Source organism: Pezoporus wallicus, unplaced genomic scaffold, assembly GCF_028554395.1.
Source record: "Pezoporus wallicus isolate ANWC-B61680 ecotype Strahan unplaced genomic scaffold, APGP_CSIRO_Pwel_v1 contig_7835, whole genome shotgun sequence".
Lineage (NCBI taxonomy): Eukaryota > Metazoa > Chordata > Aves > Psittaciformes > Psittacidae > Pezoporus > Pezoporus wallicus.
In genome coordinates this window covers 870,125-896,244 of record NW_026636866.1, presented here as the reverse complement: position 1 = coordinate 896,244, position 26,120 = coordinate 870,125, and the positions used below count along the sequence as shown (strand labels likewise).

Here is a 26,120-nt window from a genome sequence, read left to right as displayed (position 1 = left end):
TGTTCCCCTTCTGCAGCATTTACATGGAAATGTGTTTTCATTCTGAAGGCACCTTAAGGTAAATGAAAAACCTTATAGGACGTTTTGATGGAGGAGGGAGAAAGCTGAAACATCTTGGAAGGTTTCTTTCTGTTTCTCAGCCCTGTTAAACTTACACAAATCAATCAGTTGCTGTAAGATGAGCCAAGTGAGCTACGCCAGGCCAGAAACAGATGTCTGTGAAAGCTGAAGTGACCATCTTTAGCAGATGGATTGCCAGCATAGGTGCAAATCATACTAGTAAAGCCTGTACCACGCCAAGGATTAAGGCCTAAGTGGGCTGTGAATGGTGGTGTTGCACTCATTCCCACCAAGCAATATGCAGTTCATCATGCTGCAATTGAACCATCTCTCAGCGTTTCGCATCACTGGACCATAAAGCCAAGCTTTAGATGAGGGCTGCATTAACACATTGCCCCCATTATACACTAGAGAGGTCCCAAAAGTCTGAGGTCTGGGGGCGGAGGAGGTCTCACTTCATAGCTCAATAAGAGAGATTCCACTTCCACAATGTGGAATGGTTCCAGTCTGGGGAAATCTGTGATTTCCCTGCTTTCAGCCCCACCAAGCACTACCGCGGCTGTAAGAGATGCAGTGCCAAGAGCAAGCGGAAGCGCATCCGCTGGGGACGAGGCAAGAAAATGAGCTTCTGTCGTCACGCTGAAACAGAGCTTATAGCTCACATATTATACTGACAGTGATTAAACAATGTCTGTTTTTGTGCTCTGTCCCGGAGCACTGAACTGAGATAGACTCATATTGTAATGCACAAAATGTTTTGCATCTCCTCTTCACCCGTCTCTGCAGCACCTCCGGTGCCTTGTTGCTAAATAACTGCAACAATTCAAGCTGGAGAGATTAGGTCACCCCAGGGGTCTGTGCAGCAGAGCCTACTTAACACCAGCCAGTAATCTGGCATCATGCACTCTTTGGGACAGCAGGCTATAAAAACACAGCGGCGGTTTCCATGGGCTGCTCTGTGCAGCCAGGGTTGCCTGGTTAAGCTGTTTTATATTCTGCAAAGGCCCACTTACTCCTCAGAGTGAGAATTTGTTGTTCACGTGTTGCAGCTTGCTATGACTCAGAGCAGCCTTGCTGTCTCCCATGCTCAAACCACGACTTTGCCCCTACATACAGAGCCTTTTTCTCCCTTATGCCTACCGTGGTATCCTAAACATGTCTTGGGGTGGTTACCCATTCACCCCATCCCCTACCACCATCTGACTGCACTGCATAGAAGACCCCCAGTCTGGGCTTGCTAAAATGAAGTCATCTGCTGTGTCTGACTCTGAATCAGAAGATTTTGGAGGATATTTTGCTGAGTTCTGTTGCTCCCTCCCTACTGAAACTGGATGCCACCTCATATCTGCTGCACTCGTAATGTGGGGGAATAGAAGATCCTTTGGTGATGCCAAATATAAAGCAGCCGTTGAACCGTTTCAATCTGTTCCTTGCCAGACACATCCCCCATAGTGCTCTTGCCACCACTGATGCTCTCCTTTGCTTTGTCAGAGGCAGAGCAGAGTCTCCCCAGACCCAAGAGCTGACATACGGCAAAGCCCCCACTGGGCTGCCACACGAGGAACACCGCAGGCTCCTGTAATGCAGCCTGCAAGCCTTTGTGCAGCAGCAGGTTTTTGAAAGCCTGATGAAAGGGCTGATAAGGCCAAAGCAGGCTCTGAATACCAAATGGACACAAAACAGGGCGCCTGACTATATCGAAAATACATTAAAAATGAAAAGGAAAGTCCATGTCTCATACAGTCATTAGCATAAATCCCAGGATGGGGCATTATCAGCACTGCTCTGATAAGGTGAGGAATGCATATTTTAAGAGGCTGACTCCCCAGGCTGGGCTGTGGGGCCCTGTAACACACAGGTTGCTATTTCTGCTTCTATTCCATTGTAAAAGGCCCTTTCCTAGACAAAAGTATTGTGCTCCAGGAACAACAGTATAATCTGGTTTATACTGATCTTTCTGAAACACTCTGAGACCTCCTGATGAGAAGTATTACAGAAAAAAAAATAGGTATTCTTGATTCCTTTTTTGTCTCCACCACTCCAGTACAAATGCAGTCTGTAACAGAGTCCCTAATATATCTGATCAGAGCATCAGCCGCTTGCATTCAGCTACGCTAATGTGCTGTGAAGGATGATGCTGAGGAGGCCTGGAGTATTAAAATAGAGACAGTTTCCAATTTATGCTGTGTTATTGTGATATGCCAAGTGTGAGATCCCAAATGCACCACGAATAATTGGGTTTATGCTTTCACTCTTCATGTCCCAGTCTCTTTTTCTGCTTAGTTTTTGTCAATTGTTTCTTGCATTCTTAATTATTAGCAAGGAAAGATAATGCAAACAAACACCATGGGGTAAATACTTTTCCAGCAAAGCAACAGATAAGTTAAGTTTTAGCCTGCAGAGCAGGTTATGTGTTACGCTGGGCACATACACCCCTGTGACTAGCTGTGCTGCTCCTATTACAAACATAAGGGTTTGACATGATACCCATAAAGTCACCCTCTTGAGGAAAATTAAGACCATTTGGTAATGCTGAAGTATAATCTACATTTCAAAAACAAAGCCATTTAATGGCAAATTCAGATGACTCTTGCAAGAGTGATGAGTACAGAGGGTGGGAAGCATTGAATTCTTGAAACACATTTTGCCCCAAACGCTCCTAGGCAGCCACTTGGGATGTATATTCATCAGCTTGGGCTGGGGTCAGGGCTGGGTGTGCTTCCACGACATTCTTTATAACAAAGATAATCTTATATTTGACTGAGGATTTGACAAGCATGGATTTGATTAACTTGGCTGTTGCAGTGTTCGGGGAGCAAGACTGCACAAACAAGAGCTTTCCTGTGGGTTTTTCAGAACCGACCCAACTGTGCTCCAGTGAGGCCAAAGACCAGCAGTAATGCTTTTGTACATCTCATGCTGGTTTCCCCCCCCAGAGTTCTTTAGAGCAAAATCACAAGGTAGCCTGTCTGAGAAGATGAAATTGAGGCTGGAAACAAAGCAAAACTCCACTAAATTCTCCATTATTAGTATCATTCATTAGGCTTCTTTCTCCATAAGGATTTATCCTGATTTATCTTATCACAAATGACTAATTCCTTCCCATCCTCATTTTTCTCATGTGTATCTAATGCTGCGCAAGCAGTTGCTGTACTAGCAACAGCAAGATGGATATTCCTGTGGTCAAAATAGGACCACATGTGCCGGTACACCATAGAGGCAATCCAAAGAGGAAATATGGGACTTTGCATGTTGTGCAATCTGGACTGACTAAGGGCAAATGGGGTGCTTATCTTGTATGAGTACTTTGGAGTTCCACTTCAGACCATTGCAGGAGTCAGGGGGAAATCCATAGGAAGGACAAGCCCAGGGTCTCCCGTCCCAGTTGGTTCAGCCCCTGCTGGTGAGTCAGCCCCGGATTCAGGGCACTGGACCCCAACAGCAGCTCTCAAAGAGGGCATGGAACAGACATGCCAGAAGTGACCTGGAGGAGACAGGCTTAGAAAAGATAATATACTCTAGATAATACACTCTGATAATATAAGAAAAGATAATAGAAAAGATAATATACTAGATAATATACAGAAAAATACTCTGTGCTGACTGAGGACAGCAAACCCACCGAAGAGGTCAGGGTGATGCCTTCACTTCCTCCATCCCAAGAACTCTGCTTTGACTCACTGAGATGCCTTTGAGTGGCTGAGAATGCTGTTTTGGGTCTGTGCTGAGCTCTTCCTTGAGCAGTGCATCAAACCCCACACCACAGCTGGTGCTGATGTATTTCCCTTGATACTGCTGCCAGGCTTCAAGACCAGACTGAGATTGTTGTCTCAGTACCCCACAAGCTGTCAAATAAAAGTTTGTCACCGTCACTGAAGCATTAAGGCAAAGTCTCTGAGCATCACAAGCTGTCTGCAAAGCTCTTTCCCTTTAGTTATGCCTGTCCCCACTGTCAGTCCTGTAAAAAATAACCATATTCCTTCTTTCAGGGGAAGTTTGAGTAAGTTCTGTCCAGAATGGTGACACCCCATGTAACCCTGTGCAGGAAGCTGAAAGTGTTGTTCTTGCTCCCAAATCTGTTCCTGACCTCTCTACGTTTATTTTATGGGGGTGTGTGAAATTCTTTTTGACCTAATTACAATTCCCACTTGGCATTTTGGTGCTGGAAATTTAGATGTAGAGCTGCTGAACAAAAAGTGTGTCAGGTGCACTGTGGTCACCACTATGTCCCTTTAGAGTGGAGATGAGCAGACAAGGGCTGCAGGGACAAAGATCGTTTTACATTTAAGCCAGTGTTTAATTCTCCTAATAGCCCCAAGATTGCCAGAGCTCAAAGTCTTACACACAGGATTAAGAGACCTCCTAAATATAGGCTTGTTGTTGCATGGAAGGTAAAAGAACAACAGAGTTGCTCAGAACTGTTTTTGAAAAACATTTATTTCTGTCACGGGTTTGTAGCGAGGACTCCCAAGCCCCAGTACAACACAGTTTCCCCCTACACATAATTCTGAAGACAATAATATTTGATGAAAACTGAAAAAGCCATACAAAGAAGCCCCCCAAACAAACAGGTTGATACAAAACAAACAGTGCCCAGTTTCCCTCTGGGCCTCTGCTGTTGAATGTTTTATCCCCACATAGATAGAGCTGCTGCGCTCCATCCCGTACTCATTGCCAGAGGAAAGTTCATAGAATCATAGAATCATAGAATAGTTAGGGTTGGAAAGGACCTTAAGATTATCGAGTTCCAACCCCCCTGCCATGGGCAGGGACACCTCACACTAAACCATGGCACCCAAGGCTTTGCCCAACCTGGCCTTGAACACCACCAGGGATGGAGCATTCACAACCTCCCTGGGCAACCCATTCCAGTGCCTCACCACCCTCACAGTAGAGATTTTCCTTCTTATATCCAATCTAAACTTCTCCTGGTTAAGTTTTAACCCATTACCCCTTGTCCTGTCACTACAGTCCCTAATGAAGAGTCCCTCCCCAGCATCCCTATAGGCCCCCTTCAGATACTGGAAGGCTGCTATCAGGTCTCCACGCAGCCTTCTCTTCTCCAGGCTGAACAGCCCCAACTTTCTCAGCCTGTCTTCATACAGGAGGTGCTCCAGCCCCTGATCATCCTTGTGGCCTCCTCTGGACTTGTTCCAGCAGCTCCATGTCTTTTTTATGCTGAGGACACCAGAACTGCACACAATGCTCCAGGTGAGGTCTCACAAGAGCAGAGTAGAGGGGCAGGGGCCTTTAAGAAGAGTAAAGGGGAAGGGGCCTTTAAGCAGTTCACTTCTTAAAGGCCCCAAATAACTGAAGGTGTTGTGTTTAACTGCTAAAAGAGCAGGGGGCACATGGGCAAGAAAAGGCTGCTAGGATTCAGTGGCTGCTATTTTTGCAGACATCATTTGAAAAGGAAATCTGTGCATTTCAGTTTCACCTCCTGAGCCCCAGCATTAAGAAAGTCAAATACAAACCCAGAGACCGATGTACACAAAATAGTGAACAAGTGTCCAGACATTTCTAAGCCACTCAGTTTACTGTGCCTTGATACCTCTGAAAACCAACAAAACCCCTACATCTGGATCATGTTGGATCTTATTTTGAAGAGGGAGGGATAGAGATGCAGCACATAGCATAGCAACTGTCAAGCAATGTTTAAGGCAAATTTTTTCCTATTTAGGAGCTGAAGAATTTTGTTTGCTTTGTTGTTTAAGCAGTTGGATAACATCTCAGATGGACATTTAAACTTAAGACAATTTATTCAACGTTTCAGTGAAGTCGGCTCAAGTTGATCTGAGCACAGGAGAGCAAAAAGCATTATCCCCAAGAATATCAACCTGAACAAATTTAGAAAAATTAATCGACGTTTAGAACTCCCCCAAAACTTTCTTCCCTCAGAAACCAGGTTTGAGCCCAACTAAAAGACACGGACACGCATGCACAGGAAGAAGGACACAATGGCAAGCCTCTACAAACACAATGCTGAAAAACACCAAAAGCAGATACAAACCTAAATTCCACAGATGTGAGAACACCCACAGAGTTATGAGTAAAAAAAATGGGGAAAAGAGAAAAACAAACACCCCGAGAGTGATGTTTCGTGATATGGAATGGAAAGTCCACCGTATGTGGAAAAGGGAGTTCTTGTGTGCGCACACAGAAAGCTGGGGGGTTCAGTTGCCTCATCTCTCAGTTGTTAGTTTGTTGTGCCTTTCCTCCCCCTGTCAGACCCAGGTGATGGTGCCAGGAGGTTGGTATGTTTACTCATTCTGTGCATCATAATTAGCCCCCCCTGCTTTCTTCAGCTCACTCTTGATGTAATTCTCATCCAGCTCTTTGTGGTCACTGATCACGAATTCTTTGGCAAAGTTCTGCAAGAGATAAAGAAAAGGTTTGTTAAGAAAGGAGATACTCATCCAAGTACCTGAATAAAGACAGTTATCCGGCTTCCGTGGCTTTATGAGCTCCACACCTACTGTGGTAGGGATGATAACAGAAATCTTTGGCTGAGACTGAAGACTGACAAAATCCAAGACTTATGCTAGAAGGCTTGTTTCTATTCTAATCTACTTCTGTTCTATTCAACTTCTGTGTGTCTACTTCTACAGTCACTGGCTGCAAGGCCCAATCCTGCCCCACGCTCAGCTCTTCCTACAGATAAATGCACAGGCTGGGTTAGGTCAAGTTTCCTCAGTAGTATGCAAACCAAAAAGCTCTAAACTGTTGACCTTCTAACTGCCACTGACCCTCAGCATAATCTTGGGCAAGTCACTAATCCTATCCGTGCCCTTTTTAGGACCCTTCTTCTAAAAAAAGAACAGTTCTACACCACAGTATCATAACCCACAACCTAACAGGAGGATGCCTCAGTTAATGATTAAGCAACTTCAGTAGATTTACTATCTATCTCCTCCTCTCAACTGTCTAATACATATCATGGCGAAAACCAAGATAACTGCATCAGACAGGCTGCTGGCATTAATAGGCTCCACTATGCTCTGTGGTCTAATGATGCAAAGTGACCTTTAAGGACACGCTTTATTAATACACTTGCGTGCTATCTAGCTGCTTGAATGCTTTTTGCCACTTCTGGGAGCTGGGCAAGCCCAAGGCAGCACGCTGTGATGTGAGGTTGTGAACAGAGAAAACCTTTCTCAGAAGAGATGGCTGTGAATGGGATCCCACAGTGCCTTTGGAGCACTTGTCAGGGCAGCGTCACTACAGTCAAGGATTTGTTCCTTTTGGGGGCTGTTCCTCCTGTCTCATAGCAAGGGTGGCATGCATATGTGCGCGCAGGCATTTCAGCAAACATCCACATTTGCCTCTTGCTTTAGCATTTTCCTTCCCTTCCTAACCACAACTGAAAACACTGCATGTGTCCTTCCCTTCCTCCCCAGCCCGCAGAGGTTTTAGACAGCATGAAAAACACGAGCAGCCACTGGACCCTGCAGAGCCAGGGGCGGACTGACGGCAAATAAACACAAATCAAAATCCCAACAGCCCTGCTGCAATGTCTCGGGAAAGCTGCAATGTTTGGCTCCCCGGGCAGCAAGCGCCCCAAAAGGTGACGGGGTCTGCCTGGGAGAATGAGGCAATGCTTTGAGAGAGAAGCAGTCATCTCGTCCAGGTCTCCCTGGCGCTGGAACAGCTCCGGCACAACCATGGAAGGGGGTTTCTAATTGATTTCAGACTCTAAGCCATCCAAGAGCTCTTTATTTGGCAGTGTCTCAAGGGTCTCCGTTTGGGATCAGAGTCGGGTAAAGGAGGGGGTGGAGAAGGATTCAGCTTGAAAAAGCCTCAGCACCTCTTTCATGCGGTGGAAGGAATGGAAGGGAGAGCAAAACAGCTCCCTCCCCCTCGCCAGTCTCCCAGGCTGTGGCTGATCCTGTTTCACACTGCAGGAAATCCTCGCTACCGAGGAGTTGCTTGGCGGGGGGGAAGCTTATAGCAGCTATGAGAAGCCTTGTCCGCTCTGCTTTAGTGTATCAGCAGCTAGACAAAGTCCTAAGACATAACAACTGCTTTGTAGCACCATTTTGCTCCATGCTTCAATGGTCAGCTTTTCTGGTGTGAGGACAGATAGACATTACAGGCATTCAGCCATGTCCGAGCACGGCTCAGGAAAATAGGAGAGAAATTGTTTATTTAGAGAAAAAAGATCCTTCTTTTGAGGTGGGAAATGAAGAGGCAAACTGCCCAAAACATCAGATTCGGTCATGCTCACAAGTGTCCCACTTCCAGGTCTCCTGTGCGAGATGTCTGCTAAAACCAAACAAATGATTTTTGACTATTTGATGCTCACTGAGCTGTGTTACCTACATGGATTTTGGGCTGAGCCTTTTCAATTTCTTTTCTCTGTGCTAACAGGTTTAACAAATTTACCTTCAACTCAGGAAGCAGACTATTCAGGACTACCCAACTTCAGTGCTAGTCTTTGCCCTGACTTTACTGAGAACTGAGAGGCAGGTGCATAAGAAGGATCCCATGAAAAGTGTGTGTATTTTATAAATCCAATGGAAGGTTTCCTTCAGCGCCCACTCTGCAGATTCTGAAATTAAAACTGCAAATGCAATCACAAGTGAACAGAGAGGAACTGAATTATATGTTCCACAAACTAATTATAATTACTCAAATGTTCTTCCCAAATAGACACTTATTCAGAGTCCTGCGTGATGATCTGTGAGCACCAGCCACTGTTTTTGTGTCTATACCACCAAGACACCTTGCAAGGTTTGAACAATCCCCCCTAGCAGTAGCCAGATGGGTGATATTCCCAGCCAGTCTGAAATATCCCCTTAGCTGCCTGGGCCACCTCTTGTGCCAGGTTTGTAGCCTCAGGGTCTGGGTCACTGTTTAATAACTCTTTGCTTTACTGGTTTCTGCTGTCAGGGGCTTCTCTGGTTCTTTGCACCAACTCTAACCCACCACGATGTCTCATCCAGCCTGGCCCCAAGGGGAGAAGATGCTTCTGGTGAGTTTGCTGCCTGCAGCTCCTGATTTCAATATCCTGTTTGACCCTTCTTCAGCCATAGCCTTCCTTGTAATTCTGAATTCACTGTTTGAGCTCTTTGGAGCTGAGCTTTTGTCCAGGATGCAAATCATAAGGTGAAGGGAGGCATATTTTAGAGATGGTTGACACTGCCTCCTGTGTTGTCAGGGCACGAAGACAGGAGGGACTGTGGCCCTTAGATCAGGAGACTGGGCACCCATGATCAACAGTAGCACTTTTCAGCCAAGGGCCATCTTACCCAGAGTTCACACGTTTTCATTACCAGAATGTAAAACTGCTCACAACTGATTTAATTGGGTCTGATGTTAGCTAGACCAGGCAATGGTCCTTATTTGGCATGACTGTCATCTGCAATTATAAATAACTGATCACAGCAAACTGGCTCCTGCAAAGCAACAGGAAAAATCCCAGCTTCAAGCAGCTAACAGCAATGTCAACAGGCATCCAACTTAAGACAGGTTTCTGCTCTGCCACCAGATTTTCTTTCTGCCCTTAAGAAACTGGGGTGGAGAAAGTCCCTGCTTTCTCTTCTTTTGCATACACCAATACCTAATGCCTTTCAAGAGCACTGCAGAAGTTGTAGCCGCCTAAGGCATGGTGCATAACTGATGCTGAGGCCCTCACTTTGCTGACATGCATCCTTATTTTACATCCTCCACTTCCTTTTCTCCTCCCCCTATCCCCAAGCTTTTTACAACCACAGCAAGCCCTGCAAGTGAATTGTAGCCTTTATATTCACCCCAGAGTCACCAGCAGCCTACAGATAACAAAAACAATGATGCCATTTATCTTTATCACCCTCACACACAACAGTGACCAGTCTCTTTGCTTTGCCTCTCCAATCATTGATTACGATGTAAAAAGTAAGGTTTACTCATGGTTCTTCAATGCACCTATCTAGCACGTGCTTTGCTTTGTGCCTCAGTAGCAGAGGGTCATGATTTTGCAATCCAATCCTGTGTCAACCTCTATGAGATACTACAGAAAGAAAGGGCTACAACCATGCAGGTCAGGTTGCCAAAAGTGAGCCTGCATCTCTCCCTGGGAAGCATAAGATTTGTGCAGCAAGCTCAGTCCAGCCTTTCTGTTCCAGACAACTTTATGGTGGAAAAAACCCCAAAAAGGTGGAGTAGATTTCTTCCTGTTCCAGGCCCTGAATGTTTAGCATATGGGGCCATAAAATTTGCCTAAGTTGCACAAGGGAAAATCTGGGTGGTGCAGATACTGTACCAAAAAGGTCTGCAGAGGCCCTTATAAATCCCAGCACGGGTAGGCCTGAAGCCAGAAGGAAAATCCTTGTATACCAACACTTGGGTTCTTAGCGGCTAGGGATGGTGCCAGGTACTTGAGCAGCTTCCCACTGGTTTTATTTACACTGGGGCTTGCAGCAGCCTCCACTGATGTTTAAAGTCCTCAGTTCTACTGTGCTTAATGCCACCACTCCCATCCACTGGTAGTCTTATTTTCAGTGCACATGCAGTACAGTGGAGATGACATCTCCCATGTTTCTTATGAGTCCTGTATCTGGGGTCATGGGGAAGAAAGGACATGTCCTATGGCTGCATCAGAGGTATGTTCTTGCAGGGCCTCTCTGAGTACAAGGAGAGGTATAAACTGAGAAGCGTGTATAACAATACATTACCATAGTCCTCTACTCTACTCTGGCTACACCAAATCTGGTCCTGTGATCAGCTGTCACAGTCCAAGCTATCAGCAAAAACTCTCTCTTCAAATCTACTTCTTGCCAATTTTTACATGGACCAGTTCCAGCCACTGGGAGAAGCCAGCCCAAAACCTCTGGCAAACACATCTCTCAGCAACGGGAACTACATTCCAGCTGATCTGCAAATTCTTCCTATCTGTGCTGCATCCCACTGGAAAAGTCACAGGGCTGTGTGTCAGATGTGGGGGGATGAGAAGAGGCTGCTTATTCGGGCCTGAAGAAGTTACTTACAAAATTGCCACCTTCTCTTCTACACTAGGGCTAGGAGTTCTTGTAAATCCATATCCATTTGGTATGGTCATTACAGTAAACCATAACAGGAAAAACAGTCAAAATGAACAATCCCGCTTGCTTTCCCAGCAGGATCTCACTCACCCTTCTGAGAGAGACCATCTCAAAGCTATTACCATATGAGTTTGATTTTCTGACTGCTCTAACAAAGCTATTAAACCAGCTGTACTAACATGAGAAACCCAATGCACGTACATGGAGTTGTATGTGTTGTAGCTGTCCTGAGACCAAGGACAGTAACTCCATAAGTGCATCCTCCCTTAAGAGGTACTAGCATCAGTGCAGTGAGAAATACAAAGGAAAAGAGAAAGGTGCCATGAGCTTGAAAGCAGGAACTCAGTAAACTTGTTGACATCACTAAAGCCAGGCCAGTTCCTCACCAAAAATAAAAATGAATAAAATGCCATGAATATTTGCTCACAGAAACAGAGCTGTTTTACCCTGAATATGCAAATAATAGAGCATATGACTTTGTGGGGGCAGCAGTGCTGACGAAAACAGGGAAGAGTAAAAAGTCATGGAAAATAGACTGTCAAAGGTGAGGCAGACCCTTTCCTGAGACAGCCCTGTAGAGAAATTCAGCCCCTTGAGGAAAAAGACCTCCACATTGCCTAATGAGGGGTTAAAATCTCCTGGTAGGAAATGCAGTCATGAAGGGCTACAAGTTCACAGAGAGGAAGCAACACTCAGAGGGAAACCGAGTCCTGTGTTCAGCATTCACATCAAAACCAGACTGCTTTAGCAGTATTTGCCACTACCAGCCCCACAACCGTTGTGCCTGGGCTTGTCCTAACTGGAAGAAAAGCACCAGAACACCATCCTGCTGCCTCTCAAAGCAAATTCACTGTAAGGCCTGATGCTCCTGTGCTTAAACTCCACAGCGGCCAGGTTTCACCTTGCAGGAATTTTTATGGCTGAACTGAACCTCATGCTGGCAGCCATTCCAGCCCTGACAAGCAGCTTACAACAGCCTTGATTTCTGGGCTTAAGCTGACCGACCTGTTTCTCCTGGGCCTTTGGAACAAAACAGGTCAAAACAACAGCCCCCACAGCACAGAGAGTCCCCTGGATGGATTTGTACTAAGGCTGAATGAGTCACAGCTTATGCATATAAAGGAGGTGAAAAGCAGAACCGTCCTTACTTCCAGAGACATTAAACATGAGTTTAAGACCAGCTTTGAATGATCTTCTTTTCAGCCAAACAGAAAATATGCCCAAAGCCTTTCTTTTCAGCTGGTACCTACTGCCAGCTGGGTACAACTCTGGCATGACAACTAGTGGCTCCCAGTGATCAAATAGCAGCACAGGATACAAATGCTGCTGCAGGGTCTGCTGCATATGTGATGCTCTGTAAGCATCTGCCAGTTCACCCACAGGCACAAGGTAAGATTCTACTGATGATGACAAAAGTCATCCTAGCTTAATGCTTCATAAAGTTCTCCAGCTGTTAAGCTTAGACCATTCTAGATTTTTGAGTGTACCCCAGAAATGAACTCCCAAACATCTTAAGCAGCAGTCTGCAAAGCATGGGATGTTGTGTGCTACTACTCCCTACCCTTAGGTATATGCTTGGTCTAAACAGAAGCTCAGTGAGAAAAGATTTACACAGGAAAGTCTCTACACTTTAGTACTTAGTCATACCCTTAAGAACATAGAGATAAATACTCATTCCCCTTACTCCTAACCTACTCTCAGCTGAAATACTTGGACCAGGCCACAGACTTGATCTAGTATTTTCAGCTAAGGTGAAGAGAAGGGATGGACAGTAAATGGCTATGGGGAAAAAAAAAAAGAGAGAAAAAGCTACTGAATGTTCCTTAGATGGAAAATGCATTTTTCTGCAATCCAAAATAAACACAATAAATGCAAACCCCATTTTCCAACAGCATTAAAGAGGTAATAAGGGTGATCCCAAATAAGCAAGAAGATCTAATTTTCAGCTAGAACAGATCAGAAGAACTATGGCCGTTTCCACCAGGCAAGATCCATCCCTGTAATTTCACGGTTATCACAGATGAAAATCAATTGTCCTTTCTTCCTGACAGGTTTTCTGGCAGCCTCCTCCACTGACTATCAGCATTGCTTCCCAGGCCACCTCCCTATAGATTTCACAGCACCTGCTCCCCCTTCCAAGGCAGGAATACAAAAGCGAGGGCAACCCAGTTCCTCTCCTTGCTTTGTAATACTTTATCCTTTTGTTCACAAGCTCAGAATCTACCCTTCAACAGTTAATATCCCTTGTGTTTTCCTTATGGCAGGTGCTTCTAGGAGACTGCTAATAATCACCATGTGTGAACATTCCTTATTCTAAAACGCAGCATGGTGGGGTTTGCTTGCTAGGTGGTATTTTCATCTGACTCCCGATCACTTGGAGTCTCAGTGGAACAACGTTTACTGGCATTTGTTCAGCGTTGAGCAGAGTTCAACCGTAGATCATCAGTGCATCTACAACACAGCAGAGGATAAGAAGCAGGCTCCCCTCACACCCCATCTTTGGTCTTAAATAAAGAGCCACATCATCTTTTGCAGTTATTACAAGATAGCAAAAGCCCATTGAGTTTCACTGAGGGCTTCTCAGACCGAACAGCAGTTGTTCTGGAATCCAACCAACCACTTCTGCAGATGACAAAATAAAAGCTGTTACCTGCTGTACAAAAAGCCTCCTTATACCACACTTCCTTGGAAGGAGAGCCATCTCACACAGGTGAAGTGCACCTATAGGCTATGCACTAAAGCTGCAGAAAGCCAAACTCCATCAGTAGTCTAGATCTCTTCAGAGTTTGTAAAGAAGAAAATTCCCACTTTAGGTTGCTACTTACTCCAAATGATGAACCAATGCTGTCCAATTTGTGGTTTATCATTACAGCAAACACCCAAATGTATTTTTCTATGTGTAACTCATCTCAATCTCTGTAAGACACAGCAGCACTGAGGTGACTGGGAATGTACTTGAAGGTCAAGAGAACCAGTAAGAGTGAAATAGCCATGAGATAAATTTCCTCCACTAAATTTCAGTTGGATGTTCTTGTCCTTTTTCATTTTGACAGATTACCTGCAAGGTTACATGCATAAAGAAGAAAATAGTTCTGCTTTTATCCCACTCCACTCAGAGGGATTCAGTTGCACATGCAGAACTACTCAAAACAGTGGCCAAGATAATTTCCTATGGAAAGGAGATGACCATTGGCATTACTTTCAGAAATGCTTTGGAGTGAGTTATAGAGGTAGTTGTTCAATTGTGTATTAAGCACAAGTTGTACTGTTTTCACATTTTACTACAGATTAATTGGATTATGAAAACTTTTAAGTAACACGCAAGAATGGTTGAAGTTCCACCTTATTATTAACTCATTTAGACTACTAAACAAAGATGAAATAAGTGAAATTCACACTTAAATACAACTGACCTGAGGAGGCATAGATCTTACAACTGCATTCAGGAATGCTATTCAACTCAACAGGAATAAATTGTCTAAACATATTTTTTTCCAAGTCTTGGGCTTAGTGACTCTTCTATGAGTCATTTATTAGCACTCTATAATTTCATCTTCAGCTACAATTACACAGTTTCAGCTACTTCACATGAATACAGGTTTGCTTTCCTTTCTTCAGGTGTCATTATGGAAGTTTCTTTTCAGAATGGACCTCTCTGCATAGTTGTAATGTTGAAACATTTAGCAACAGTTCTTACCTTCTGGAAGGATATGATTTTATTATATTATTCATGCTTCTTATCTAAATATAATCTTCTGTATCATGCAAACAACCAATGAATTGAGAGAGACTGCATTCTCATCCTTCATATTATCCTACTGGGAGATTTCTTTACATAGTCAAGAACGCAGTTATTGAGGGAGATTATTCCAACGCTCAGCCTGTGCCCCAAGCACCTAAGAATGATCATTCCTCAGGCAATGGAGAGCTGGCCCTAGGTTTAGTTGAAAGAGCTAATCTTGCTTTGAATTCTTCTTCATGGGAAACATGATAAATGTTAGCATCTTCTCCAATAAAATCAGCTTTTCAGCAGCAGCTCTTTGCAGCCTTACACAATTCAATTCTCTTGTGGCTGCTGCTTGGACTGAGTCCAGCTCAGAGGACTCTGGGAGGCCTTGACAGAGTTAAATGATAAGCTCAGTTGGGGCAGACACGGTCAAGTGAAACCCTTCCAATGCATGTACTAAGATCGTTTCTCTTTTTCCCTGATAAGTTCAAGGCCAAAGAGAAGACTGTTTAAATTTAGTTAGTTACCAAAAGCTGTTAGTTAATTGGTACTGATAGAGACTTCAGACTTTAGTCGATTAGGTCCATGAAGTCATCGTGCAGAGACAAAAAGCCTCAAAAGAAGTTTAAACAAGGGTGTGGATTTTTATGTTTATTTCACCTGCTTAACTTAATACTGCCTTGTTCTGTATCATTCCTTATGTTATTTCCATACCAAGGAAGGAGATGGGAAACAACTTAATGGTGACGAGGACGGGAGCGCATATACTCCCTCCTCATGAAATAGTTAAAGACAGCCTTACACACAAAGGTGCTTCTTTATGCCTGAGGGCTCAAAGGGCAAATGTTAAGTCTTCCTAGTAGGAAGACAGGCAATAGGGAACTGTCTTCTTTTTAAAGGATTAACTACAAAGTTGAAGGATGATCCAATCCTTTCCCCTCTCCGCCCTTCTGCTGGTGCTTGTAGAGCTAAAAGCAATGAGAACTGGTGGTTAAAAAGAGAAGGAAGAGGTTACCTGTACTACTTCTTTGACCAGAGTCTTATCGGTCCCAGTTTTGGCTCTCTGCAGGCCACTGACATCCTCTCCGATCCAAGTGATAAGGGCAAACTTGACTCGCTTGCTCATGGCATCGCCAGTGGTGAATCGGACAAAGCCAAACAATCTAACATCATCTGGAGAGACAAAGCAAAAGACAAAATGATTAAACCCAGAAACATCCCTGCTTTGCTGTTTTCTAGGGTGAAAATTGAAGACCAAGCCCAGGCACTGATCCTGTGTTACAGTTCCATCATTTGGGATCAACAGGAGCTCTGCTCTTATGGCCTTCACAGTGGCCATTGTGCAAATCCGATCCTTTCCACTCCCTCCCTTCTGCAACATTTCTGGCTCACTTGTACTATGAGTTTAGAAGAAGGAGGGGAGAAGAAGGAGCAAAAGAAAAATCTGCAATTACTTCCCCAGATGTGTTTCAGTACTGCTTCCAAAGCTCCATGGAGAAAGGCCTTGGATTTTAGATCTGATTCTCTGTTTCACAGCTGGATTCTGCTATATCACATCAGACTAGAGCTGTTTAGCCTGGCCATATGAGTAAAAAACCTTGCAAACTCCTTGTCTCAAAGAGTTTATTCCTGCATTCCAGGGTGACTCACCAGCTGCAGCATTCGGATGCCTTCATGATCACAGGCCCTTAGAACATCATAGCATCCACTCATATTCATCCACTCATATCCACTCAGTAGCATCACGATGCTGGAGCCTCCAACCAGGATTGTGCAGAAAAGTGGAGCAGATGGACAGTTGTGCAATCATGGAATATACCTAATCATAGCTACTTCATCTGTTACAGGTCACTCAAGACCTTTTAAATTAAGGTGACTCAAAATAGAAGAACAAACTTGCTGTTTGACAAGAATCATGTTAAACCTGGTTACACTTGTTGTAACCAGTTCAACATGCTTTATAGTTATTTATTTGCTGTCTTGGCTACTGCCAAGTGAAGACGAAAGCTCCAGGTGTAGTAACATTCACCAGCCTATCCTTGGCTCCATGACAGAATGCTCCATGAACAGTCAGGACAGCCCCAGGAGCTCTGGGGAGAAGCAGCTCTAAATTGCTCACCCCCAGAAAATAAGCTGCTAGAAATCAGTGCAAAAAGACCTAAAAGTGGGATGTTCTCTGAAAGCTGACAGATCCCAGAGCTTACTTAGCACTTTGTTTTGTCAAAATGTGAGTAAAGACAACTTCCCCTTGATAAAAGGTAAGATGTTTTTAAGTCTGGGAAAACCAAATCTACCTATGCTCTACTTTATTCTCTGTTTGCTTCTTTGCCACTGACAGAAGACTACTGAGGAAAACTGGCAGACAGACATAGGGTATGTGTGAGCCAGTTCAGGGTTTGAAACAAACTCCTCTGAAGACTTCAAATTTGAATCAAAGAGAAATCTCACTCAAAGGAAAAATCCATATGGAACTTTGAAAGGAGAGTAAGAGTCGTGTGTATCGACACTGCAGGCAAACACAACCTCTCTCTCTGATACCTATTACTGGCAACTACAAGAAACACACAGAGAGACTCCTGTTTCTGACAGTAAATCCTCTTCCCAAGATTGATTAGAACCATAAATGAACCGACAGCCAGGAAATACCCAAGGTGAAGAGAGGCAGTAAATCCCTTAACGTTACTATGAAAAAACCTTGCTTTCCCAGATCTGAGAGCAAAGGAGGCCACGCTCTGCTAAGAATTGTGCTGTGGTTCCCAGGGGAACACAGTGCTGGAAGGCACTTTAATGTCATCAAGTCCTGGCCCCTACTACACTGTAACCGTGTCACAGCCCTTCCCATGGACCCATCACTTTACACCTGGAGTATTTAGGTGTTTCATCCCTGCCCCTTCTGCCAAAGCGTGTTGCACATCCTGAAGAGAGTTGTTTGGAATATGCCTCTTTATAATAAAGATAATGCAAAAATATAATGAATGTGAAAAAGCAGTGCTTTTTCACAGCAACATAGAAAGCAAGTTGAAGGAATTTATCTGTCAGCCTGAACTTTAACTTGACATGGACCCACAGATCACTGACAGCAGCAGGATTTGCTTCTCAGCAGAAGAGTTTTAGTGCTTCCCGATCCTGTCTGAAAGCAGCTTGATCAAGAGATCCAATGCCACATGGGCTTTTATCTATTAGCTCACCCACTACTCAGTGACTATGAGCAACTCTTACTTCTTACTGAGTAGCAAGAAGTTTAACGAGCAACTGAGGTTAGATGTGAGGCTCTGAGTCACTGTCTTGAGCAGAATTTACCTGGGGCTGGTTTACTTGTGGGGGCTTGAAAGGTTACACCCAAGCTGTGAGCTTTCTCCTGTTTCCCCATCGAGGTTGTATCCCCACAGTAGGCAGAACAGACTCTTCAACTGCCACAATTTTCATTCAGTGCATTTAATATAAAGTACCGATATGTGATGCTTTGACTTGAGGAGAATTTCAGCAGCTGCAGATAAAGCCAACAGGGAATGTGAACTGGAGCCCTTAGCAATTAACATGCCTAATTTCCTAAAAAGGCCACAAGGACAGATGTGGAGGTTTTTAGCACTAGTTCAGCTTGAGTATGAGCCCCTCCAATTGCAGGGCAAAATCCCTGAGCAGAAGAGGTTGAGTTTCACAATTAGTCTGAAGCATGTTCAGAGTGATAACAGTATCAAAACCCAAGTTCTTTTATACTCCCAGATTTCCTCTTTCACAGCTAATCAGTTCCACCCTGCCAATCACATCACTGCGCTGGAAGTCATCAGTGCCATCAGTGCCAACTCCCCTAGAAATATCAAGGCATTAATACCCACCCCTCCTTTCCACACAAACCCACTTCTAGTGGGTTTTAGGAATTTACTCTGTGTATGTGTGTGACAGATCATAGAGAGACAGCAGATTTCCTCTGAAAGAGGAAATCCTGCCTAGCTGTACATAACCACCATCCTAGTCACTAAACCATGAATTTCAGGGCAAAAAGAAACAAATAACAGGTCTGGGTAGAAGGGAAATAGCAGCTTTATTTGAGCAAACAAAGAGCAGAAATTAACAAGGTTAATTCCTAATAGGAATACTCCTTTAACCATAGTTGTACAGCATGATGAGGCTATACAAACAAAAGTACAATGAACGCCTTAATGGGCATCATTTAGTACTTTTCTCCAAACCCTTTACTTATCAGTGGGCAGGATTTTCCAAATATACTGACTAAGCTGCCCTTGGCTGTCAACACAGCTCGATGCCAAGCTGCAGAGACTTCCTTGATGGTATTCTCCTCTTTCTCATCCACTCAAACCCTTTGGTTCGGCTGTACTAAAAAATTCCCCATTAGATTAGAATGCCCTGACTCATCAGTAAAAGATAATAGCTGCAGGAAAGAAATACAGTCAAAAGCTTCATGGTTCTTAGTCTTATAGCTCTGAATGGCCAAGCCAGGGACGCGCTAAGAGAAGGCCACTGCTCCCAGCTTCACCTGCTTGCTAAATCAAGGTCACGTACAGCAAGGCAGCTGCTGGAATGATCTGCTTTTGTGTTGTGTCCAACAATGAGTTGCTGATGATAGTGCATGACAGGTTTCATGAGGATTTATGTTATTTGTTTCAATTGGATTCATTTTAGATTAATTTGTCAATTTTCCACCTTGTCAGTCACCCCTGTAGTCACGACTGGAAGTGCAGACAGAAAATGTCCTCTAACTCTCACTACACTGTTTTTGACCTCTTTAACCCTGTACTGAAGCCTGCATCTCTGATGCAGTGCTGCCTTGCACTGTGCTGACATGTTCATTAGGTCATCTGAGACAAGTACAAGATGTTTGACCTCAGTACCATAACCTCAGGACATGCTGCAGCTGGGGCACCCAAACTTTTGCATGTAACCTGGGGTGGCTGACAGGGTACTCAGGACATGAGAGCAGAGGGAAGATGACCCCATGCTGACTTTTCCAGCTCTTCCTGCTCCAGAGGAACCACCTCTGGTTCATCAGAATGAATCACTACTACCCCAGTGGCAGTGGTCCTGTAGTGGTCTCTCTCCTGGCCCGGGTATATACTGGAGGCCAGTGGGAGGAAACAGGGCATCCAGGTAAATTTTGTTCCCCTTTCCTGAAGGAAGAACAGTTGTGTTGGTTGACCAGAAGTAAGGGCCAGGCAAGCCCCAAAACAAAGGTCTATGCAAAAGGTCTAATGCTGCTCTTTATCTGCTCCTAAGTCTAGCACAGGATGGTAAATGCAGACCCACAGCCATGTTATTTTGGTCAAGCATCACAAAACTAAACTAAACTAAAGCAAGTGCTACTATTTCAGTGCAGAACTCCCCCTGATGAGCTGCTACCACAAAAATTGATGAGAACATTCCCTAAAACAACCTCCCATCCACTGCAAGGGACAACCTAAGCTACGGGTCAGGCTGGCAGCCCAGACATCACTGTCAAACACATGCCACTTGAGCTGAGCCTCCCAAGAGCACAACTTCTACAGCAAGCAGGGAGGGCACCGGAGCAGGGAAACACTGCAAAGACAGTGTGAAATTCCCATAAGCCACTCATGGCCCCAGGTCTTCCTTAAATCGGTATTAAGGGAAAGCAGGCAAGACGCACATTAAAGAGGAAAAACAAAAGCAGTAGGAGACTGATTTACAAAGCCCATTTTAGCAACTTAAGATGTTGCCAAGCGCAGATAATCACCTGTCTCATTATACCTCCTCGTGCATTTTTACAAATCTTTCCTACAACTTAAGGTGCCAACGTAATCTTGGTGATCTCCCAACTCTTAGCTCCTAAACTTCGTATGCAGGCCAGGCCTTACAGGACAACTGTCATAAGCCCAAAAGAGTTTGCATTTATCTTCGGAACCAATTCTATTTCTATTTCCTTCCTATTATTTTATGTTAACCAGAAGTTATTTTATAGGGTATTTATTTTAGACCAAAGATTGTCAGTTCTTCCTTGTGCTGAATGCACAGTGTGGTTTTGGTCTGATCTTTTCAGACACATGAATAACTATCCCATTTCATGCTGTCACTGCAATTATTTATCTGGACTGAGGCTTTCCAAATAAAAGGCTCATTATTTCTTTAGTCAGAGATGCATTGAAAAACAACTGTTCACATGTGGCATGGGGGGGGAAACAGAGTCTTCCGACCTCTCCATTACTTGATGGAAGAATACACACTTCTAAAACAATAAACCACAGACAGACACAATGCATTGCTCTGCTGCTTCATAATACAGAAACTGAGATATAACTGACACACACAGAAGTTTAAGTAGGTGTTTCTGGACAGACTTTTAGTTCAGTATCTCAGTTGACTGTCACTGTACTCTTCTCAGTAACAGCCCAGCTATGAGACTTTGAAATTAAACACAACAACAAAAATACCCCAAGACCCTTCACATCCTTCCGTATAATAACCTTCAACTCTTATCTGTGATTCCGGATTCAAATCCACTAGCTCAGCTGTTTGGGTTTTTTTTTAAGTGTACTGATGGCTGTACTACTAAGCACCAAAGTAATGCTACATCTGGATCTGTGCCATCTGCAGAGGCAAGAGCTGTAACTGTGAAGTAAAATGCATAAAAAGCCTCGAGTTAAGTCCTTGTTTAATGCAGAAGGAATCTGTGCTGTTAAACCCAACCCAGGCCAGAAGACACAGGGGGTGTCTATACTGTGTGTTTAATGACCTCAACACAATTAATACCCTCACCTTTAGTCTCCAGAATCTTTGGGTCAGACAAAGGCCAATACAGTCACATGCATTTGTCATTACACAGGACTGCAAGAAGTGCCATCAGCAGCCACCTCCCAGTCACATAAGGACTTTACTGTGCCAGTGGTTTAAGCCAGCTTCGTTGACTTTACTTTGGGATTAGCTGGAGGAGAGGTGTTCACACACCTGTGGCTGGTCTTTGGATGGCAGAGAAGACTAAAGCAGAGTCTCCTACCTCCCAGCCAAGGTGCCTGAGTTGTCTTATGGCCTGACACAGACCTGGTCAGCAAGAGCATGACAGCAACTGATATGCAGAAGTCCAGTGTTCAGGCTGTGTTTGCAGAACCACCCTGGGTGATAAAGAAGCTTTTCTCACCGTGTCTTCTGCCTTTAAGAGTGGCAATTGCAGTCTCCAAACAGTGGAATAGGAGAAGGAGGACAGTCTGCTTATGTAGTTCCTTGAACTTTTCTGCTAGTACACAAAGCTCAGTGAATAGCTTAGGGAGAAAAAGCCTCCACCCCAGGGTACATTACATGTGGGTCTGATATGCAAGGTGTATCTCAGAGCAGAGCAGGGAGAGTAACAAAGCCTGCCCAAGGCACTCTGGCTGCTGCAGCAGTTCCCGGCTCAGGGCATGGGCCTCACTGCCCCAGGAGCTCAGCATCTCGGGCTGTCGCGTGTTCCCTCAGTGGCAGCCCGCAGAGCCTCGCTGGAGGCTTGCAAAGCCTGTTCTAACACGGTCCTTTTGAACTGCTACTTCCTTTAAAAGAAGCAATTTCACTTTCTTGCTTTTCCCTTTGTCCTCAACCACCCTCATTCCCCAAGGAGCTTTGCAGAATCAGCAATGGGCCAGGCCATGGTCTGCATCACAAGGGTTATGTATGGGGGGAAGGCAAAAGTACAGGCCTGCTAGGGACAACCCCCTCCAGGCCTTCCTAACTTCCCTTGTTGCACAAGGCAGGTTCTCCACCACAGGCAAATGTCTCCCAAACTGGTACAAAAGACCTTCTTGGTCTCAAAGCCACAGGAATTAGCACACACTGACACTGCCTGCTCTGTAATTTAATGCCCTGGAGGGGAGCAATATGTACCACATGCCAAAGGTGCTTTTAATAAGAATGGTTATTAAGGAAAGCAGGGGACACAGATGTTTGCTACTCAGAACAGCACTGAAATAGATGGTGCAGAAAGTAGAACAGAGCAAGGCTGACGGAGGGGCCTGGTGACACTTCACATGCTGAGGTTTTCAACTCCAGCTCCAGCTCTCACCTTCAAGCACGAAATTAGGCCCAGCTTCCACCAACTGCAGTGTTCTCTGGCTTTCAGGGAAGTGTTTTTCACAAAACAGAAATTCAAAACAAGGAAGTTTATTCTGATAACAGGTTTTTTTAATCTGCTAATCACATTGTCTGAAGCTGTTTGCACTGACAGTAGCTCTTGCCCCCCCCCCCAGCAATACATAGGAGATGGGGTGTGAGCCAGGAAGGGACAGTACCGATAGGAAGGGATAATATTTAGCTTCTCTTCCCATCCCTTCCTACTCTTTATTACTGACTTTGTTTCAGTAGAAATACTCCAAACAACTCTACTTCATAGCAACATTTGGAACCTTTCTTCCAGATGGGAAGGAAAGCTCTAACTTCACTGCCAGCACATGCCTTGTTTTGTGACTGTGTCTAGTGGTCCAGGAGAAGATGCTGCAACAAATGGAGGCACTGCAACTTGTGTCTTTTGCCTCCCCAGCTGCTGCACCAGGTTCCTGGGTGGAGGAAGATCCTTTCCAGTGCTCAGTACCTGCCTTTGCCTCCAGCAACTGTGTTCCAGAGGTAGGTTGAGAAGAACCTCTTGCCCCTGGTCTGCCAAGGAGCAGCCCGTACCAGGTGCATGAGAAGGAACAGGGAAAGAAGGAAAAGGAACAGAGAGCAAAGGAGCAGCTATAAGGGATTTAGTTCCACATTAAAGGTTAAGAACAGGCCACCATCAACCCCACAGATGTTCTTCTAACTCTTCCCTTTCCATGCTTATGCCTAAAATATGCAAAAATTACTTTTTGCTGTAAAAATGCTTCAGTACTGGGCCAGCTTGGCACTTTGCTGGTATAAAACAAGTTTTCCTTAAATTCTAATACCCTGTTCATAAATAAGGATTTGGCACATGAAAACAATGGCAAGAAGACAAAACTGACCATATTCCACAGTTCAGTATGTGCCTCCATTAGCTGTTATATGCCTCCCACCCAGCCCAGCCGGTGCCTGCTCTCTGCCAGCTTAGTCTATTGATAAAAGTATTCCCCTTGCTATAGAAGGGAAGATAGGAACTGTTCTTGAGAGTGTACCACTCCAAACAAAACGTTAAAAACCTGTTCAAACAGAATAAGACATGGAGTCTTTATCTTCTGTCCTTAAAAACAAGGACAGAAAACAAATGGCGAAGGTTCCTCTGCAAGCCTCAGATGTCTGGAGATGCTGTTATTTTGGCTGCAAGAGGAGACAGAGAACCTTGGCACTTAGATACTGAAAGAAAACTTCTAACCCCTTAGATGAGGTTGGTGTGAGCATCAGAAGTGCTGAGCCCTGTATTATTTCCCTGTATGCCATGTAATACTTCTTTCCCATTTGTTGCCCATTAAAAAGAGTTGAGTGGGAAGCATTTCTTGCAGGACAGGGCATCAGCTCTTCTGACATCAGCTACAAGAGGATCTTTTTTTGTTTTGAGTATCTCCCCTGCCACGGTCTCAAGACCAGCTACAAGCAAGTAGGTGTGTTAATCCTAGTAAGACCCCACTGCAAATGCCATAGCAGAGCAGTCTAAACCGTCTTGATTTAGTGGCTGCTTTCCAAGGACTAGAGTGTATTTTCCTCCTACGATATTTATGGACCAAGCAGACTGGTCCTGCCCTCACTGAAGTTAGTGGGAGTTCTCCCCTTCACCTCAGTGAAATACAGCCAAGCCCTAGGACTTGACAGACCAAATTTGGACAGGCGCGGGTGTTGCAATGGCTGTGGTACTCTTGAGTGCAGTGCTCCGGGACTCACCCCACCTTGAGAAGGGAGAGACTGCTCAGCACACAGCTCCTCACAGTAAAGGTATGTAAAGCACAGGTTAACCACAATACTCGATGAGGGAGGAAAGCTTTGTTATATTCCAGTATTAGTTACAAACACTTCATATCTCATGCCACTTTATGACATTGTTAAATAGCACCCAAGGCAGGAGCACAAGCTATACAATCCCCCCCTCCCCAGTAGTTACTTTGAGAAAAATCACAGCCCACTTTTGTAAAACACGTTAAAAGTTAAGATAGGATGAAGTTAAATATTCCTCAGTTTATTTTCATTTTCCCCAGGCTTTGTTTCTCCTGTTAATGTTCCACAACCAACAGTTCAACAATCAACTGCCACGTTTAAACCCAGAGCCACAACTGTTGCGGCTGTGCAATGCCACAGACACGACTGTTTCCAGGGCTGTATTGTTCGAGCTGACCTTCGGCAAAACCACTCTCTTCTTGGGTTTAATGTTCCTAAAAGACCCAAGCAAGCCTTCTAACTGCAGCTACTTTAGCGCTACGAACACAGAAGAGTTCTACTGCAAAATGATCTGCATGCCTGCATCTTTTTATCCACAAAAATGTAGTCTTTTTTGCTTCGGAACTGCAGCACTGACCAAGGAGACCGATGCTAATCAAGTGTTTTATCTTGCTTACAAACGAGAAGCGAAGAAAAACTGTGCAAAGGGGAGAAAAGAGCCCAACAGACCTGAAGTTAAGGGTGAAACAAAGGACAGGCAGGACGGTGGACTTCAGCGAGTTGCACTCGGTGGCGGCTGGAAGCCCATCGTGTAGGACAGCGCAGACGCGAAGAAGCAGCACCTCTAATTCCAGTTTACCCAAGTTTTTCCCCATCCTTTCCCCCCTCCCTGCACCAGGCAGCGAGCAAGATGTAAAGGTGCTAAAGGGAATTAAGACAGAGCTTACCCGTGCACTTCCTTTTAAAGGTTTCATAGTCTACCCCTTGGTCTCCGGGGACGATGGTAGAGCCGTTGTATTTAAAAGTCACCCTTTGGGAAGGGGAAAAGAGAAGGGGAGTGATACGTTTAACAGTCAGCCTTTGGGACAGGGCAAAGGGGAGGTGAATCATTCATTTAAGAGTTAGCCTTTGGGAAAGGGGAAAGGGAGGGGGAATAATACATTTAACAGCCTTTAGAAAGGGGGAAGAGGAGATGGGGAAGAATACACTGAAACCCGTCCTTTGGGAAGAGGGATGAGGAGAATGTCTATCAAAGTCACCCCTTCGGGAGGGGGCAGAGAGAAAGGCACCGAGCACCGTGCTCACTTACCAGTTCACGTCGGTGGCATCGTCCCTGACGAGGTTGTACGCCTCCCTGCACGCCTCTTTGTCGATTTTGGTGGCCATGGGGCCGTCCGTGCTGGGGAGGGGGGGAAGAGCGGGGCGCGGAGCTGAGCGGGGGGAGTCCGCTGCCGCTGATGCTGCTGCTGCTAGCGCTGCCGCTGCTGCACCGCACCGCACCGCCCCGCGCAGCGCCACGCAGTGCCGAGCCCGCCGCCGCCGCGGACCGCCCCGCTGCT

At 44.9% G+C, this 26,120-nt stretch overlaps 1 protein-coding gene across 1 annotated transcript; it reads right to left on the bottom strand.

The window, feature by feature from the left end:
- Positions 1-5,604: 5,604 nt before the first annotated feature.
- COTL1 (coactosin like F-actin binding protein 1) lies at positions 5,605-26,021 on the bottom strand. Its single transcript, XM_057401907.1, has 4 exons — positions 25,871-26,021; positions 25,509-25,591; positions 15,821-15,978; positions 5,605-6,431 (listed from the first exon to the last, which is right to left on the bottom strand). Exons 1-4 carry the CDS (start codon positions 25,945-25,947, stop codon positions 6,321-6,323), a joined length of 429 nt encoding a protein of 142 aa, XP_057257890.1. The 5' UTR covers positions 25,948-26,021; the 3' UTR covers positions 5,605-6,320.
- Positions 26,022-26,120: the final 99 nt, after the last annotated feature.

What these genes read in the sequence shown, in the direction of transcription:
- COTL1 (XM_057401907.1), bottom strand. Translation starts at nt 25,947, where the DNA reads ATGGCCACCAAAATCGACAAAGAGGCGTGCAGGGAGGCGTACAACCTC. An exon ending in GATGCCACCGACGTGAACTG is followed by an intron (nt 25,592 to 25,870) that starts GTAAGTGAGCAC and finishes CCCTTCCCAAAG; the next exon opens with GGTGACTTTTAAATACAACG. An exon ending in CTTTAAAAGGAAGTGCACGG is followed by an intron (nt 15,979 to 25,508) that starts GTAAGCTCTGTC and finishes TTGTCTCTCCAG; the next exon opens with ATGATGTTAGATTGTTTGGC.